This window comes from Bombus huntii, chromosome 5, assembly GCF_024542735.1.
Source record: "Bombus huntii isolate Logan2020A chromosome 5, iyBomHunt1.1, whole genome shotgun sequence".
NCBI classification, from domain to species: domain Eukaryota; kingdom Metazoa; phylum Arthropoda; class Insecta; order Hymenoptera; family Apidae; genus Bombus; species Bombus huntii.
In genome coordinates this window covers 12703988-12721157 of record NC_066242.1, presented here as the reverse complement: position 1 = coordinate 12721157, position 17170 = coordinate 12703988, and the positions used below count along the sequence as shown (strand labels likewise).

Genomic DNA, 17170 nt, shown 5'->3' with positions numbered 1-17170 from the left:
CCAGTCTTCGCAAACGAGCTTGCACCTTCGTTAGAATAGCTCGCATTATCAGGTTTAACCTCGTGCATCTCGTAAATGTTATCGATGCAAATGTTACGAAGTAAACGAGAACTCGCACGGGGACCTAAAACCTTCGAATTAAAGTTCTTTCGACGGTTTCAACGACTGCTTTTTTTTTTTTTGTCGTCGATCTGAAACCTCGATGGAAGAAGGACACAATCAACGATTGACGCAATTACGAGAAGTAAAAATTGGGTGAAAAAAGGTCCGAAGGAGAACGCTAAACAAGAAGCGACGTGGCACGATCGGATGAAACATCGATTTTCGAGCAATCGTAAAAAACGCGAATTCCTGCATGGAACGGATGGGGGAAAGGATGGGAGTGGAAAAAGAAGCGGAGAGAACGATGCACGATGAGGCGTCCGCCTTCGTGCGAGGTTTCCGTTCGAGAAACCCTAGGTGGAAACTGACATTAAGGATGCCTAGGACTGCTCTAGGCTTCCAGGAAGGCCAGGCTAGAGTCGTGGCAACCCCGCATAGAGAAGTCCTGCAGACCATGAGTAGACAAACGTGACTAACATTGCGCTCCGTGTATTATCGCGACAACCCTGCAACGGGCACATACAGGGTGGCCTATCGCAAAGAGTCACTAAAACGGCTGTACGGCTCCTCGAACACAGGAGACAAAAAGGCGAAAAGACTGATAACTTGGAAACAAAGGGATCTCTATCGCTTATGGTAACGATACGTAACTAGGAATCGACCAAGAAAATCTTTAAAGACGTCGGTTAATCATCGTTTCGAGCAAAGTTCGGAGAGATGGTATTGCCGAGGAAAATTTCGAATGAAGTCTTCAAACGGACGCCAGCGAATCGAGTAATACGCGAATCGCGTGCATGTTGTTGATTCAACGGCGACCTGTCCTCCGAGGCATCTTCTGGCATTGCACGATCTACTTCACGACAGTGCCACGTACGGAAGTTCCTGCTGGAACCGTAGCTCGTCATCGTAACTCCACGACATTCCAGCTTTTTCCCAACCAGCTTCTTGTATACTCCGTTCGCAACTTCCTCTTGGAAACTTTCCTCCTCGCATCGAACCACCGAAAATCGCTTTACAATTCAAAGTAGCCAGTTCTATGTACGGTATCGGTGTAACCTGTTCGAAATCAAAGTTACGCATACAGTTCGGATAAAAAGCATTAGATGGGAGGTCGGTCGATACGCAAGCAGATCGTTTCTGGAAATTCCCGGCAAAAAGGAGTCGAAAGGCCCGAAACGTCTTCGGATTTCTCGTCTCTCCGGTGTGCCATGTGTACGTAGGAGTAAAGGATCGGCGGTCGTGCGTGTGTGTGAACGCGGCGGACCCGTGTGTGCGTTAATAATGATGACTGACCGACTGGTGCACTAGGTGGGGCAAGTTCACGGTCATGCGTCGTGCATAGCGCTCGGTAGGCACGCGCGCGCGTGCATTTCTGCGTGCATATACGGCCCTGTTCTCCTCAGGCCGCGTGGATCCGTTCCTCGCCGGGAAGAGAACTTATCTCAGCTGTCTCGTGCACCTTGGCCGACATAACACGCGCGACGTAACGCACCAGAAATGCGCCAAGCGATACACACACCAAGTCTTTTCACTCTCCTCTTCTCTTTTAAATCTCTGCATCTCGCGTGAACCACGACCCCGCAAGGAAATTATTCTCCTGCTAGCCGGATGCGCGCCTCAGTTTTTCGTCGAACATCGAAAACACGAGCAATTTGCTTCGCTACCGCCGTCCAAGCGGCCGAACCAACTGGTCTCCGATTCTTTCGGAACTGAGTTTTCATTGAGATAACGTTTCGCCACTGCGTTTCTCTTCGTGATTAATCGTTGTACGTACGTATGTAATATGGTAAGATCGAAGCGTCGAGTTTGAATATTTCTGGTTGATCGAACGAGTCGACTTGCAACGTCCGATATGCTAACGATGAAATTAAGCGCAAATAGGCTCAAAGTCGGTGGTCAGAGTTATTTTTAAATAACGTGTACGATGAAATGCAGCAGAGAAATGCACGTGCTGCACTGGAACGTACATGTCTCATTATCGATGCGATTCGTGCTGCATTTTGAGCAGCTGCCTCTTTCAGGAACAACATTCCGAAACACTGTCGGTCAAGGATAAAAAAAAAGGTACGGAGAAGTTGATGGTCGCGTTGCTGGAATTTATAATTCTCCTCTGCGTTTAAACATATTATTCATTAAAGAAATTAAACTCTTTCGTTCGGCGTGATCGAACGCCTTTCTATCATTCTCGTGCCTTTCGTCGAACAGATGTTACGCGGCCTTCGATCGAAAGTTCCAACGAAGCGGACCAAGAATAAACGCACGAAGGGTCGGCCCCGCTCTGTCCCAGCGCAAAGGGTTCCTAGAAAAGGGCTCGCCCGTGTTTCAGAAAGCGTTAGCCTGCGTGCTCACGATCGAACGAGCAGACACGCCGGCTCTGAACCTAAATTCGCCACTGACCTTGACTGCCAGGTTCACGCTTCAAAGATCATCTTATTGGCCCGTCCTTTCGTTCCGATAAACGTTCACCGAATACATAATGCCCCCATTGTTTCGTCGTCTTGCCAAAACATCCGCACGTAGAAATGTTCGTATTGGACCAATGATGATCGCTTATTAACGCGTTTCGTGATTCGTGTGTCACGTGTTGGTAACATAACAATCGGCTATTTGTTTCCCGAGTACGAACCTAAATACACAATTCGAAAACGTAAACAAACAATTCACGAAACCTAAATAAACAAATCAACATAGTAAACAATAACGAAATGAACGCGTATGTAAAATAGGTCTACGTGACATTTGATTATTTCAATGGGAAATTTTCTGTTGGTTCGTAGATAACCTCGTCGAACCATAAATGTCTTATTTTGTAATTTCTTATCGCTGCTCGCCAGTGAACGCGTATTATGGCAGTAAAGTATCGAGTAATTTAAAATTATAGCGACAGCCATGTCTGCGCGACACAAGGGGGCCATTCGTTGCATAGTCGCGAACGGAATCAACCCAGCACGACCGGATATACACATACGCGGCTGGACTACGATTAATACGAGGTTTCGGGACGATCGACGATACTTTTATCTTTCTCGTCGAATCTTCCCCATTTCGTGGGGCGGCTACCAAACACGGGGAGAGAACGGTCGCGGAATGGCTTACGGGAAGTCATAAAATCAAATTAAACCGTTCTGATCCGATGGTCGCAGCTTAAACATCGGCCTCTCGCTGACGAACAGTTCGCATCGCCACGATAAATCAGGGCTTACCTCGGAGACTAGGCTTTTTCGCATCCGCCCGTTTCGGCGGTGTTCTGCTCGCGGGCAACCGCGTCGGGAATGCGAACATTCCTATACTGACCAGCATCAGCATGGCGGATATTAGCACCAAACCTGAAACACACAATTGCACGCGTTTTCTTCAATTTTGTTTTTCTTATGACGTTTCGTAAATTCTGCAAAACCTAGGCAACGATACGAGGATGGAGGAGAAGAATTCGACGATATGAAAATCAAAGGAAACGATTAATCATAAAACAAAAGCTTGGAAGATTGGTGTTTCCGAGAAGACGAGATTGTAAGGAAGTACGTAAGAAATTTCAATTTACCAAGCCACCATGCTCCCACCCATCTTGGATCCGTCGGCGTGATTTGCGGATTCGCCGACAAATCCGCGTAAATCATCGTGCACAATGAGCCTAGAATGAAGCCTAGGGCTGGTCCGAGGATCCTCACTCCGATCGTAATCGCTGTAACAAAATGCATCGACGCCGCGTTCCATGAGTATGCAAATTCTCGACAACGTTGAAACTCCGATGATAACACGACAATGGACCGAGATGATCGAAATCAAAGTTGTACGTATTCGATGATTCTGGAGGCTCGCCAAGACGAAGCTTCGTAACGAGAACAGTTTGCTTTCAGACACAACTCGAAGCACGTACTGTTTCCACTCTTTTCTTCGAAATATAATAGGATCGCGATACGACTGTATTCTTACGCGATTGTATTCTTACCGAAATAGAGTGGGCTTTCTCTGCTGGCCACATTGTCGTCGATATAAGGAATACCAAGGGTGTAGACTGCCGTCTGACCCATTCCAACGCCCAACAAGGAGACAAAAAATATAGCCAGGACCACGGTAGTTATTTTACTTTGTATCCTCTGCTCCGTCAACGAGTCACCCTTGCAGTAATTCATCGTATTCATTTGAGCCGGCGTCGTGGACGAGATCCAACTATGAGAGAGAAAAAAAACAAGAAAAAAAAGAATTGTCAATAATACCGTACGGTTTGCAGAGCATCTAATCTATTCGATTGTTCGAACGTTTACGGCGTGGTAACGTGGCCTGTTGATTCTTCCTTTTATTTATAAACGCGAAGAGCAAGGGGATAGACACGGGACCTAACCCATTTAAAAAAAGGTACGATCGATCACGGTTGGAATGAAGGCAGGTAAGGAGAAATGGGTCGGACAGAAATTGCATAATTTCAAGAACGCGCTTGTCGTTCCAATAATATCGACGGTTTTAAAAATATGTACTAAACATGTAAAAAAAATATGTAAAAAAAAAAACGTAGTAAACGAATAAATTTGAATCTCTTTGAGCGAATAAAATCTAGAGCAACTATTTATTAAGCGTCAAGAAATAAAGTACTAAGAAACGCGACAACAGCCGTGTAAGAGATTAAAGAGAAGGGATTCTATTCACCTATCCAGCGTAGCGTTCTCTGATCGTTCTTGCAGTTTGCAAAGATTCGCGGGAATAGGATGGGTGTTGTTTGGGTCGCCACCCTCGAAACCGCTGAAAAACATCTCGTTCTGATGGATCAGCTGTTCACCGAAGATGAAATGGGGCATCGAGCAGGTGAACGAGCTCACTGCGAACAGGATCATGCCCCAAGCGATCCACTTAGGCCGGTGACCTTGGCCCCCGTAGTACGTAAGCAGGAGAGAGGAACCGATCTGGCCGATCTCCGTCGCTGACATTATAATACCGGTGGTCTTTGACTGAATCTGGAACAGCTTCTCGATCGTCGTGATCACCGAGACGAAGTACGTGTAGTACATTCCCTGGAGGACCTGCAAATCCACGCGCAATTTCACTTTAAAGCGATAAGAATCTTTAACTCTGCCGCGGTCTTCGAATTTTTATATTGCTCGATTTTGCTCTCGTTTCGACGAACAAAAATATCTTTAACGATTTGACAAAGGCTAGCGTGAAAGTAAAACGAAGGATCGTGTATCTTGTCGAAGATCGTTTTCTGTATTCGCCCAAGTTAGAAAAATAAAAAGGAAATTGATCGACGGGAAACTATGATTAAAGTCGAAAACGATCCGAAGAACGCAGCAGGCTCGAAATGTCGCTAATCGTTTAATTCGCAAAATTTAATCTTCGTAATTTTAAAAGAAAATTCAAATTAGAAAAAACAATTTAGAACGAAGGAGTGAAAAAAATCATCGAGAATACTTGAATTCCATTGAATTGAAAATCCAACCCAGAAGCTAACCCAAACCTAACCCAAACCAACCCAGGTGATGCAGAAGGTGACCAGGAAGGCCTGCTTCGTGGCGAAATACTGAAGCCAGTGTGGCCTGCACGGGCCCCAGCCGCAAGACACGTCCGCGTCGTCGAACTCCGTGTGAAGACTGCTCGATTTCTCGTCAGACATTATCAGCTTTCCGTTTTCAGCTGCACCGATTTCGTGTAACTTCCCGTTTGGTATCGAGCCGTTGTTGTTGTGCTGCTTCCCGCAAATCAGTCCATTCCCATTCGCCATTTTCGGTGGAATTATCGTCAGCGCTTCGACGTTTCCGTTCGCCAGGATCTGAGTGTCCTCGCCTGCCATTATATCATACGGCGATCAATCGACGCTTCGTTCCTGTCCCCTTCTCTTCCGTCTTCCTGTCCCTGTCCTAGCACCGGTTCGCACCCTCTAGCCGGGATTCTTCCTCGTGGGAGGACTCTCACGACCGTTCAAACGACTTTCATTCGAACGGTCAACCTGCAATCACAGAAAAGCATTTTTCATCAGCTTAGATCCGAATATTTGAGCGTTTTCGACGATGACGACGAATAGACCGACAACGATAGAATATCATAACGATGTGATAACGATAGAATGAAATAACTAAATAAATAAACTTTAGTATAAGCTGACGACACGATCGTTCAGCACTGGCGGAATAAAACTTTCATTTGTAGAGTGTCACGGTGACTGTGTCTATGCTGGTAGTTTTTAAATGTCCAGTTACGCGGTTGCATAAACGTCATCGATATTTGTTCGCGATACTCGGTGCGCTAGCACGACGATTTCTACCGATGATCGTCGCCCAGGGAAAAACATCAGCTGAGAGGTGTCCAGGAATAAATCGTCAAACTCACGGTTGTGATTTATCATTCGTTCGAAACGCTTTCAAGATACACTTCGTATTTTTGTATGTCTAACTTATGTGCGTCATGACATTATTTATAACGGCGGTCTCTCCAGTTATCCACCGCGTTTCTGCGAAATCGCGATTGGCTTTGTTCCACGGTGAATGAGATTTCGTGCCATCTCCGGCGCGGACTTTTGCTCCTCTTAAAGGTCTTAAAGGGTCTATGAAGAAAATTATCCCAAATGAAAAAAGGAGCTGATAATTCTCAGGAAAATTCTCCCGTAGACTTTCTACGAAACAGTGCAACAGTTCTCTGGCGATTGTTTAGAAAGTAATCGTCAGACACGCGATCCCGTATGCATAGGATTTGGTTGCAAATAAAAGGGACAAGAGTACGCGATAGAAATCCTTTCTCCGTGTGACTGACGGATAGGAAACAGGCTAACTGGAACAGCCTGTAGCCGGTATCCTCTCACTTTCATCGGTGCCCGACTTTTCTCATTTCCCTCGCGTTCCATTGCACCGACTATCCCACCGATGCGGTTTTCGCTGACAGCGAGTAGGAGTCTGCGGGCTATAACAGACATCCACCTACACAACGGGTGGTCAAAAACCACTATTCCCCAATTTGTCCACCCTGCTCTCTTTTGATTTACGCAATTTCCTAAAGCTATCAACGACGTCGCTAAATACGAAACGATATAAAGGTAACAAAACGAAAGAGATTCGAGTAAAATATTCCTTGAAAAACTAACATTACGAAACATGGCGAACTACGCACCGTAAAATTCTTTCATCGTTTCTAAGAATTTCTTTTTCACCTATCGTTCACTAACTCGTTAAGAATTAAACAGTGGTTTGCCACGATATTGCAAATACTTCAATTTCTTCTCATAAATCTCACGAAACTGTAGAAAACTAACCGAGAAAAATAGCGGCGAAATATCGCCGCGGTGTTAAGAACAGAGTGTAATAATTATAAATTAATTAAAAACAAGTAGCCAGTGGAATGTTACTTTCACGCAACGTTTGCCTCTAATTGGTTAAGCTTGCGTTACTTTTGCGCCTCTTTGTGCCAGAATAACGTTTGTACCGAGAACGCGTAGCAATATACGTGGACGAAGAAAGGAAGAAGATTTCACCAGGGGATCGGGGAACGATTTCGTTAGCGGGCGAAATGATTCAAGAGCCGTCCGGCCAAGAAACTTCCTGTCGAATGGGCTCGCGCATGATAATAAAACGCGAGGAATGGCGCACGAGCGGATTTTATTTCAACGTTAATTGGCCGCGCACGGTAACCGACCTCCGAAACACTGTCCAAGAATACGAATGTGTTTACGGCACAACGTCGTTTCGCCGCGCCATTGACCCGTTAATGTTCAAACGTCGCACGCTGCCAATGTAGCCCCCTGTGTATTCTACACGTGTCGAGGGTACAACCTTCGGCAAATCTATCTATTCGATCAACGCTCCATTCGAAAGGAATTTCAACATTTCCGCCAACAGGAGAGCAATTTCTATAGCACGCGTGACTTTGATTGAATTCAACGCTTGTCTTTAACACGTGGTTCTTCTGTTGCCGAAGAGTAACCTTGACGTCTAATCTCATCCAGGAAGTTGTCCAACGATAAATCACGTTTCTTTTGCGAGCCAAGCGTGTTCCAAAGGAATAAAAAAAAGTTTAATTATTGTCGTTAACGTTTGTTTTCAGATGGATTTGTTTCTGGTCACGTTAGCGTGTTCCGGGAACCGAGGCCTTCGTACAGCTCCTTGCTAGTATTGGACAGGCTATCTAATCTCCTTCTAAAATCCTCCGTCGTTAATTCTCCTGTCTTAAACTTTGAACTGTGTTATACGTTATACGAACGAAATAAAAGAAACCTAGACATTCAAAAGATATTACTTCGTTATTCCTCGTCCTCGTTCCAACTTTCAATCCTACCTTCTCTCGAACGGAACAAAATCTCGATCGAGAAACAGCGTTTTTAACGTCATTATTATTCGATCGGCCGGAATAAACGATTTATAAGCGCTAATCACGCCTGGCAGCGTCGAGTTGGTCAACCGAAATTCCGCGCGAGCAGCGCGATCCGAACACGACGGTAGACGAGGAGCGGGAACCGGTCGAAGATTAAGAAGTTCAATTAGCCGGTGGAACTTTCGCCGGTTAAGGAGGGCAATGTCGACACACATCCTCGGCTGCAATCGGAACGAAATCGAAAGGGCCCCGGGAGAAGAGTGTCTCGACTCTCTCGTGCCGCGTTCTCGATGGCGAAACTGCCGCGGCAGTTGCCTTTTTGCCGATCGTAAATCCTTTTCGGACAACACTGGCTACCCAAGTGAAAATCTTCGCGGCAATGGCCGATTGTATCCTCCTGGTGCGCGCAACGTCGATGAATCACCTACCTCGAAATCTATCGTTTTAATCATTTTCCGAACGACGCTGTTTCCCGATGGATCGACTTATGAATATTTATCACGTGCTCTGCCAGTTTTCTCATAGCCTCTGGCTGATTCTACATCTCGCGTAGAACGGTTAGAAGTTTGCTCGTCTGCAAACGGGAACCTTCCTTTCGCGACGTTATTTCGAACGAAACGGTTCGTTTATCGACGATAAAACGAGGATAATTTTTTAGCACGGCTATTCGGTCGCTTGTTTTGACTTTACCCGCGGGAGATTTATCACGAGGTAGGTATAACTTGTTGCCACTGGCACACAGAGAAGACACTTGAAATTTATAACCGTTGTTTGTACGATCCGTGGCTAATTGGTTTTCGATGGTTCGTGAAAAGTTGATCGTTTGGGAAAAGTAAGCGGATCAGAACGAGTTCCGGGGTTCGTTACAAAATTCCAGAGGATCTGAATTCGAGAAAATTCGGTACGGTTTCTCGCGCGGTCAATTAGAAATTCCACTTGTATTGTGATTTCATTGGGGGTTTCATAGGTTCGCTAGGTGGTACCGAGCATGATGCAACGAGAAAAGAAATTTCCGCTAATAAATTGCTGTGGTATGCTGCCGTAGGCTTGCACAGGCACTCAAATATCTCGTAAAAGGTAAGAGCCCACGTGCGTGCTTCACCGAGATAAAACCTGACAGCTGCTATTCTTATTATCGGATTATCGATCTATCGGTACCGATCGGTATACAAGTATTTTTCCGTTTTAATTAATCACGAATAACGAATTAAACGTGACGATACTTTACTCGTTCGTGAAAATTATTCCCCATATTTAATCATTCTCGAAAGATTAATATTTTCCATAAGACATTAAATCTTGATTATTCGATACGTTCTCGGACGTATCCTCGATCGAGAAAATGTTTAATCCGCGAGACCACTTTATGTTCCACGGAAGATTACGGAGAATCCTACTTATAGGGCTGGCGATAGTCGCGACTTATTTCGATTTCGTCGGTTGAAAAGATTAGCTCGTCTGCGAAGATGCAATACGCGAACACCTGGACACCGTGGCGGTACGTACGTGTACGAAAACAGCGGCGTTCCTCGTCAAGTTCCAGCAGCGTTGCGCCGGAGAGACTTGGTCTAGGTCGCCTTTCACTGTCCTACTGACGTCTCGTGGTTAGTTGGTTAGTTGCTCTATTCTACTACGACTACAACTCAATGCCAGCGTGCACGTTGTCGTACAGAGCGACCCAAAAGAAACTGCCGACTCGGAAGGCCAAGCACGTGATTGGATGAGAGAAAAAAAAAAGAAGAAAAAGAAAAAAAGAAGAAACGAAATCTGCCATTCGAGCGTCCAGACATCAGAGAGCCAATGTTTCACGGTTGTCGAAAATATCGTCTCTTCCTGTTCCACGTGTTTCTCGTATAATTCTTTGTATCTACAACCTTTCGCCCGTGGAAGGAAATTAATAATAAGAATATCGAACGACTCGTTCGTCTTTGTATCGTGCGCGCGAAACGAAGAAAGCAATTTCTCTCGGGTGGCCCTCGAACGTCCATCAAAGCGCTTTACAGTGTGCAAAACAGTCTTCGTCGTAACGCGTTTGCGCATCGTAGTCAGAAGCGATCGACTTGCGGCGTAAAACAGCTTGCGAAGAACCATACGAAGGCCTGACAGGACGAAATCGAAGGAAGGAACGTCGATCGTGTAAAGGATCCTTCCGCGTCGAATCGTCGAGTCGGCCTTTGTCCGGACAACGCGTGTCCTGTATCCATGGCTCGCTTTTTACCAACATTTCACGGTCAATTGCCCGTCAATTTTCGAAACAGCTTTTTACCATGCTCGACGCGTGTGTACAAAGCTATCCTAATCGATCGTAGGTTCTTAATCGTTTCGAGAATGTCTAGAAACGTTTCGTCATAGAAAAATGCTTAATCGCCTGGTTTTTGTGTGGAAATACTTTCGAGGCAATACCGATAGCGATCCGCGTTGACGCAATAACATTTCTAATTCCCGGGTAGAATCGGGTCGTTATATGGAGCAGAAGTTTGCAATTGGAGAAACTACTTTTTAATTATGCCGTTTAACCCACCGCGAGCAAAGAGAATTATACGAAAAACGTCGACGAAGCCATCGAATAGATTCCGATTTCTCACGCGATTCACTTTCGATCGACAGCTCGATCGCGGTGAACGCATGTCGCAAATCTTTGCAAATGCCCCCAAGAAAGTAAGTGGAAAGCAGCGAGATTTATATTCTACTTTGATGTTCCCAGCAAACTTGCTGAACCTGATCTTGAATCTGGTTTACGGTGATACGTTCACATGCACGTGGAGCGACGTGCTAGAACGCTCAAGAATAATTCCAGCCACTTCTGCGGAACAATAAATAATAAACGCCGCTAAAAACTGGACAGGACGAGTGAGAGACGATTTTCATGTTTTGCCAGTTTCGTATACTCGCCATCGATCCCTAATTCGCACATCGATATTCTTGTCTTTCCTTCTGCTATCTGGACTATGTACACATTTCCATTAGCAGATAATTAAATACGTCCAAGAATAATTTCATTTCGCCTTCCAAGCTATCCATCGTCTTTTACCATTCCTATAACCGTAACTTTCTTAATTTATTTCTTTTTTTCTTCTTTTTTTTTAAGATACAACCGTCGGTTTTCCACGTCTCTTTATCTTTACTCAAAAAAAAAAAAAAAAAAAAAAACGACGTAAAACGAGGGAGAAGCCCGATGCGAAAGCTAATTGCACATGCAAGAAACGAGTGAGAACAATTAAATCAGCGGACTCACAAGCGAAAGGTAGAATTACACGGACGTCGATTCCCCTTTCTCAAACAATCATCCAGGATGGCTATAATTCTAATTGAAGTTGAAATAATCGTGCAACGCGCGTGGAAGACGGGACCGTAATCAAGCGAGGATGAAAGTCGTGTTCTGGTGAAGTTGTCTCCGTTAAATCACAGCCGTCGTCGTGAAAATCGAAAGCAGCGAAAGTAATTTCCATGGCTGGGAACAATAGGGGGGAATGCCGATCTCGACCCCGTTCTGGAAAGCAATAAACGCCACGGCAAAAATAGAGATCGGGCGTGTGTATTTATCGAGCGACGAACCAGAGCCAATTTTCCAAGTGAAAATCTCCTATTCTCCGATGTTTTTTCCCCCCTGTGGAATTATAAGTCGTAAATCAATGGCAAAACATAATATCGTGAGCGAATCGAGGACGATCATTCGCGGTGTATACGACGCGAGTCGCGAAATTGAATCTGTATTGAATTCTTGTATTGAATTATTCGAGGCGATTATAGAATCATAATCGAATGGTCGTCACGAGAACAGAGGAGAACAGCTAACCCCTGTCATTAATTAAAATTGAAACGAAACCGGGAACAGGTAGGTACGCGAGGGGAAAAACGAAGCTTAAGCCGAAAGTTCAATTTCCACCGTTTGCCACAGGGCAGCACGGACAACAAAAATTTAATGAAAGAAGCGGCAGGCCAGTAGAGTGAATCGAACGAAAATAAAAGTGAAAGATGAGCTCGTTCGATATCTCGACCGCGACGCGACGTCCCAAAAGAAAGCAAGAGTTTAATGGAAACTAGAACATGAAAATCATGTCATTAGAGCACCGAACGAGACTCGGTGCACGGCCAACGAAAGTCAAACTCGTCCTTGCCTTCTCTTTCTCTATCTTACCGATTTCTTTTTTCCCCGCTGCCGCTCGTTCCCGTAATTCGACGCATGATAAATGCCGCTTCCGAGCTGTAGCAGCCTGTATTTTTTCCTTCGAACCATCGATCAACGGTGGTGCGCACACCTCGAGAAATCGTCCGACACCGGTTGCAACACACGGAGTGTATTTCGATCGTCGATTCTCGAAAATTTATACTATCTCTCGCGGCCATTAATAGTCCAGTCCGATACGGCTCGTAATGATAGATAAACGTCGCTGTATTAATAACAGTCGGTATTCGGACCGGCAATAAACTTCCACGGAAATTACGGGTAATAAAGGCTCAAAAGGTTCGCTTTTTACGCGGTCTTTTACATTAGCTACTCTCTGGGATCTCGTTAACATTGTAGCGGCGATGCTCGTGAGACTAGCCGCAGGATACGCGAGTCGTGTATAGAAACGGGAAAGTCCATCGAAATTGCGAGAAACCTACGAGAACGACTACGTTCGATTCGATATCGCGACGATCGAGGAAGTCCTCCATGACTCGTATTCCATCTTGGTATTTTTTTTTTTTTTTTTTTTTCTACTCTCGTTCTATAGTCGATCGTGTTGTTTCTTTTTGTTTCTTGCGAAACGAGTTCAGCCAAACGATCGTGGATGAAAGGTATCGAACCGGGATCTGTCCTGTTGATTGTCGAGGAATCGTATACGCGTTGGGTAATTTCCGCGGAGAGGTACAACGTGCGAACTAAGATACGTTGGCTACAAGAGACGGTTAAGTAATTTACACCACGTATATAGGTTTCTGGAACGATTTTGCGCCAAGTGTACGGAACTGTTCTCGTGTATGCGAGAAGGATTTACGAACTCTTGCAATTTCAAATGCGTATAAACAGGCATTATTCGAAGATATTGTAAAACTTTATTACGCGAAATTACTCGAACCAAGTTGTATTTAATTATCTAACAAAAATCCAGCCCACTGAAATCAACCCCAATTACGAACCACAATAAACATCGTTCGTGAAATGACATCAGACTCGATTAACCACTTAATCGCTGCAACGAGACGTAATCCAATCTTTACGAACTACCTCCATAAAACCACGCCTACCGTAACACTCGGCCCAAAAGGACCTGAACGACGATTCGATCGTGTAGTAAAATGCAGAATTCCCTTCTACAAAATAACAGGATAAAACGCGTAAGGACGAGCTCTACCTGTTTCCAATCCGTTCGAACGTTATTCCAAGTGAAAAACGTGCAGGAACTTTTACGATCGCGAAGGCCACGTAGATATACCTGTCGAGTACTACATCCACGCAAAGTGCACGTAGGATCAAGTTCGAACTAGGTCTGGGCTACCGTGTATCGATCACGTTTAATTTAAGTTCAAGCCGGATTAGACCTAGTTAGATCAAAGTTACCGCTAGCTTAAGTCTTAAATAGATTCGACTTGTCTAGGTTATACCTAAATCCAATGTCCCGTTATATTTCACGTTCGTAGAAACTCCAAGTAACTCGAGAGTTCTCCAAGGCCGACGGATTGAAAATTCCTAATGAAGGAAACCGAGCGATCGGTGGTAGAAGAGGTAGAAGAGCTTGGTATCCGGTACAAATGACATACTAGCATGACCAAAGTGCAGCGTATTATAGCGGACATACATAGACAGTAACACGGAGCTGCAGCGCATTATGGTGGACACAGCGCGATGTAATAATAGACGTGTATTCACGACCGCGGTGGCCCTTCGCCGCAAATTACCGACAATCATACCCAACGCTATCGGTAGCATCTTTTTTGGCAAATAACACGCTAACTCGTGCTTGTATCCTGACTACGTCAAGGCCGAATGACCGGTGCGCGTATCCACTACACCTCTACACCGACGAATGAAAAATTAACGAAGGAAAGAATTTTAATGAGAAAAGTCTTCTATCTTCTTGCGTACGATATAAATTGAAAATTAAATTATCGAGATACCACACGTAGCTGGTTATTATTCGGAAATTCCTGTTTCCCACTGGAAACCATTGCGATCTAAGAGATCAAAATTCCCTCGCGTACAGGTACAACCACTTACAGCTTGACCACACGCGATCCACCCTCGGTGGGGCAATTGATCGCCAAGCGGTGGCGAGCTTACGTGCATCCTGCCGAATAGAATTATGGCAGGCCGACTCGAAACCGCCTAACCTGCCATCCGCGATACGACTTGTTCAACGTGATTTCCACGAATAAGCGATAGATGGAAACTAACGCAGATCGCATGGACTGCAAGTGGAACGAAAGGTCTCGGGAATTCAACAATTCCAAAAATACTCGACCGCGTGTTTCTACTCGTACGTATCAGGGGTATCGATATTAACTACATCGATCAATCTCGAGGATTACGACACACGAATTGCTATTCCATTAGACGGTAGACAGCGTACGCGGTCAACGAGAGAAGCGAAAAGATCAGCAGACGATCGGTACCCGATTCCCACTTCTGGTGTCCGCGTTTCCCGAGTGTCTGCAACTCGCGTGGCAAGCCACGTGTGTCCGACTTCGCGGTTCTCCAACGTCGAACGACACGACAAACGCAAGCGGGATTGGATATTGCACGTGGGGTACCGGTGCCAGGCGATACGAATCGATTCGAAGCTTTCACGCTTTGGCTATAGGCTAAATACGATACGCGATCTCATCACGAGGATATACGATTTATAATTAGTTGGCGTTCGACTTCGTACGTTTCTATAGTTGTCCGTCCAGGCGTTAGAAACTCTCTTAAGATCATTTTCTACGTTTCAAGCATGTCGAAGGAATTTCAAGCTTTGCTCGGTATAAAGCTACACGCTTAAAGGCCACGTCCGTACGAGATAAAAGACTATCTTCCATAATACGCGCGTACGTACTTCTTCCATAATTAATTTTGCCCGTATCCCGATGTGTAATCGAGTTACGGCGAGTAGCTGATAACGCGCCAAGGTACCGAGAATTTTTTCAACGTGGACGGAAAGTCTTCGATCTCTCGATGCAGCGTGCGAGTGGAGTTGTGCCGTTTCGTTATTCTGCCCTTCATACCCTTCCCACGATTAGTCGGACACACTGAGCCGCTTGCTAGATGCGAACACGTTCTAGCCGGCGGATTATGCGAGTCAAGCGAACACGGTGCACAGGTGTGCCGACGCTAGAGATGGGATCAAGCGAGTGAACAATGCACAGTCGATAACGTTTCATCGCGGTGTAGCGTGATAACGAATTATTCGACAGGCGACGACACGATTTCTCAGGTATTTGGATAGCCTAATCGTCACCAGAAACGAAATAACAAAGGAGCTATCGATATAGATAAACAGCGATAGCGATTTTATCAGACACGCTTGTGTAAGGTCAATTCGCTTAAACATTATTCAATATACATAACGAATATTAAATTCTTATCGACAAAAGTAACACGGTCGTAGCTAATTCACTGTAGTCTAATATCGATCTGGCAAACGAATCTTGAAAACTAATCCAGCTACCTTCCAGGGGAATACGACATTAACTCTTTGCCGAAGAAACTTTACTTTTATTAAAAATACTGCTATGAACGAAGTATGTACGAACGCGCGTACTATTAGGACAATTTCCAAGTACGTATTATAGAGATCAGGATTATAGTGATCTCAATTTATTATATAAATTTATTTCGAGTGATTTAAACAGACAACTACACCTATCTATAATTAGAACTTACAATTAACTCAGTCGTAAATCCAACTACAATTATTGACTACTGACCACTCTCTCCACCAAGACGTCCTTCTTATACCACAGGTTTCGGTACTCTTACAACGTACAAGTGTTTTACAGCTGTTGACCCAAAATACCCAATGTCCCAAAGAGCTACAGGCATATAGTTCATCGGCATTTGCCATCCTTGCAGTCTGTCAGCGCTTCTATTGTTTTCTACCCGTATTTCATTCAGATTTCTCTAACAATTTTTCCTCGATATTACGGTATTTTAAGCTCGAAGAATAAAAACAACACGATGCAAAGATATCGTATATCGAAGAGTAAAAAATGACATAAAAATCAGCCACGAGTGGCACAATTCAGAACGTAAAGGATTAGAGATGGGAATATCAGGCGAACTTATCCGGACGAGATTAGACGCGACTGAACGTGAGCGCGGTTTGATCCCATCTCTAGTCGACCCACAACACACCGATGCACGCGCGCAGCTGTTTGCCTGCTTGCAAAGTTTTATGCACGCATTTATTTCAAGCGTTCAGCATCTATGTAACCAGCCAGTGCGAGGCCTACCGGCGGTACGTACCCTTAATGAATTCGCGGAAATCTCATTCCCCGCGAATTCTTCGCTACACGCATAAGGCTGTACGCGAAATGAATCGTTCGCTGGTTCGTTACTACCGTCCGGAAATATTCTCGGAATCCGTGGAAAATGGATGTCTTAGAGGTAAGCGATTTCAACCCTTTCGAGGGATTTGTCAAGAATTCGCTTCTTTTCGCCGGCGATCCAGCAACGATCTATGGGCGATCCGAGTGCGCGATCAGCGCGAGTCGAACGCTATGAAGAACGTTTCTCGATCCCAATGGACTTCATTGATCGCGTTCACGCTAGATCAGAGGCCTTGAATCTCGATAGAACGGTCGATCGACGCTTCGG

At 45.0% G+C, this 17170-nt stretch overlaps 1 protein-coding gene across 4 annotated transcripts in view; it reads right to left on the bottom strand.

Moving 5' to 3' along the window:
- LOC126865592 (solute carrier organic anion transporter family member 74D) overlaps nt 1-17170 on the bottom strand; it is an 86961-nt gene that overhangs the window by 12138 nt on the left and 57653 nt on the right. For all 4 annotated transcript variants that reach the window (XM_050618316.1, XM_050618317.1, XM_050618320.1 and 1 more), the window contains 5 exons: nt 5567-6040; nt 4747-5117; nt 4052-4272; nt 3644-3784; nt 3306-3428 (listed from right to left, as the gene is read on the bottom strand). In XM_050618316.1, coding sequence (XP_050474273.1) covers nt 3306-3428; nt 3644-3784; nt 4052-4272; nt 4747-5117; nt 5567-5884 — 1174 coding nt within the window. In that variant the 5' untranslated portion in view covers nt 5885-6040. The remainder of the gene's footprint in view (nt 1-3305; nt 3429-3643; nt 3785-4051; nt 4273-4746; nt 5118-5566; nt 6041-17170) is intronic.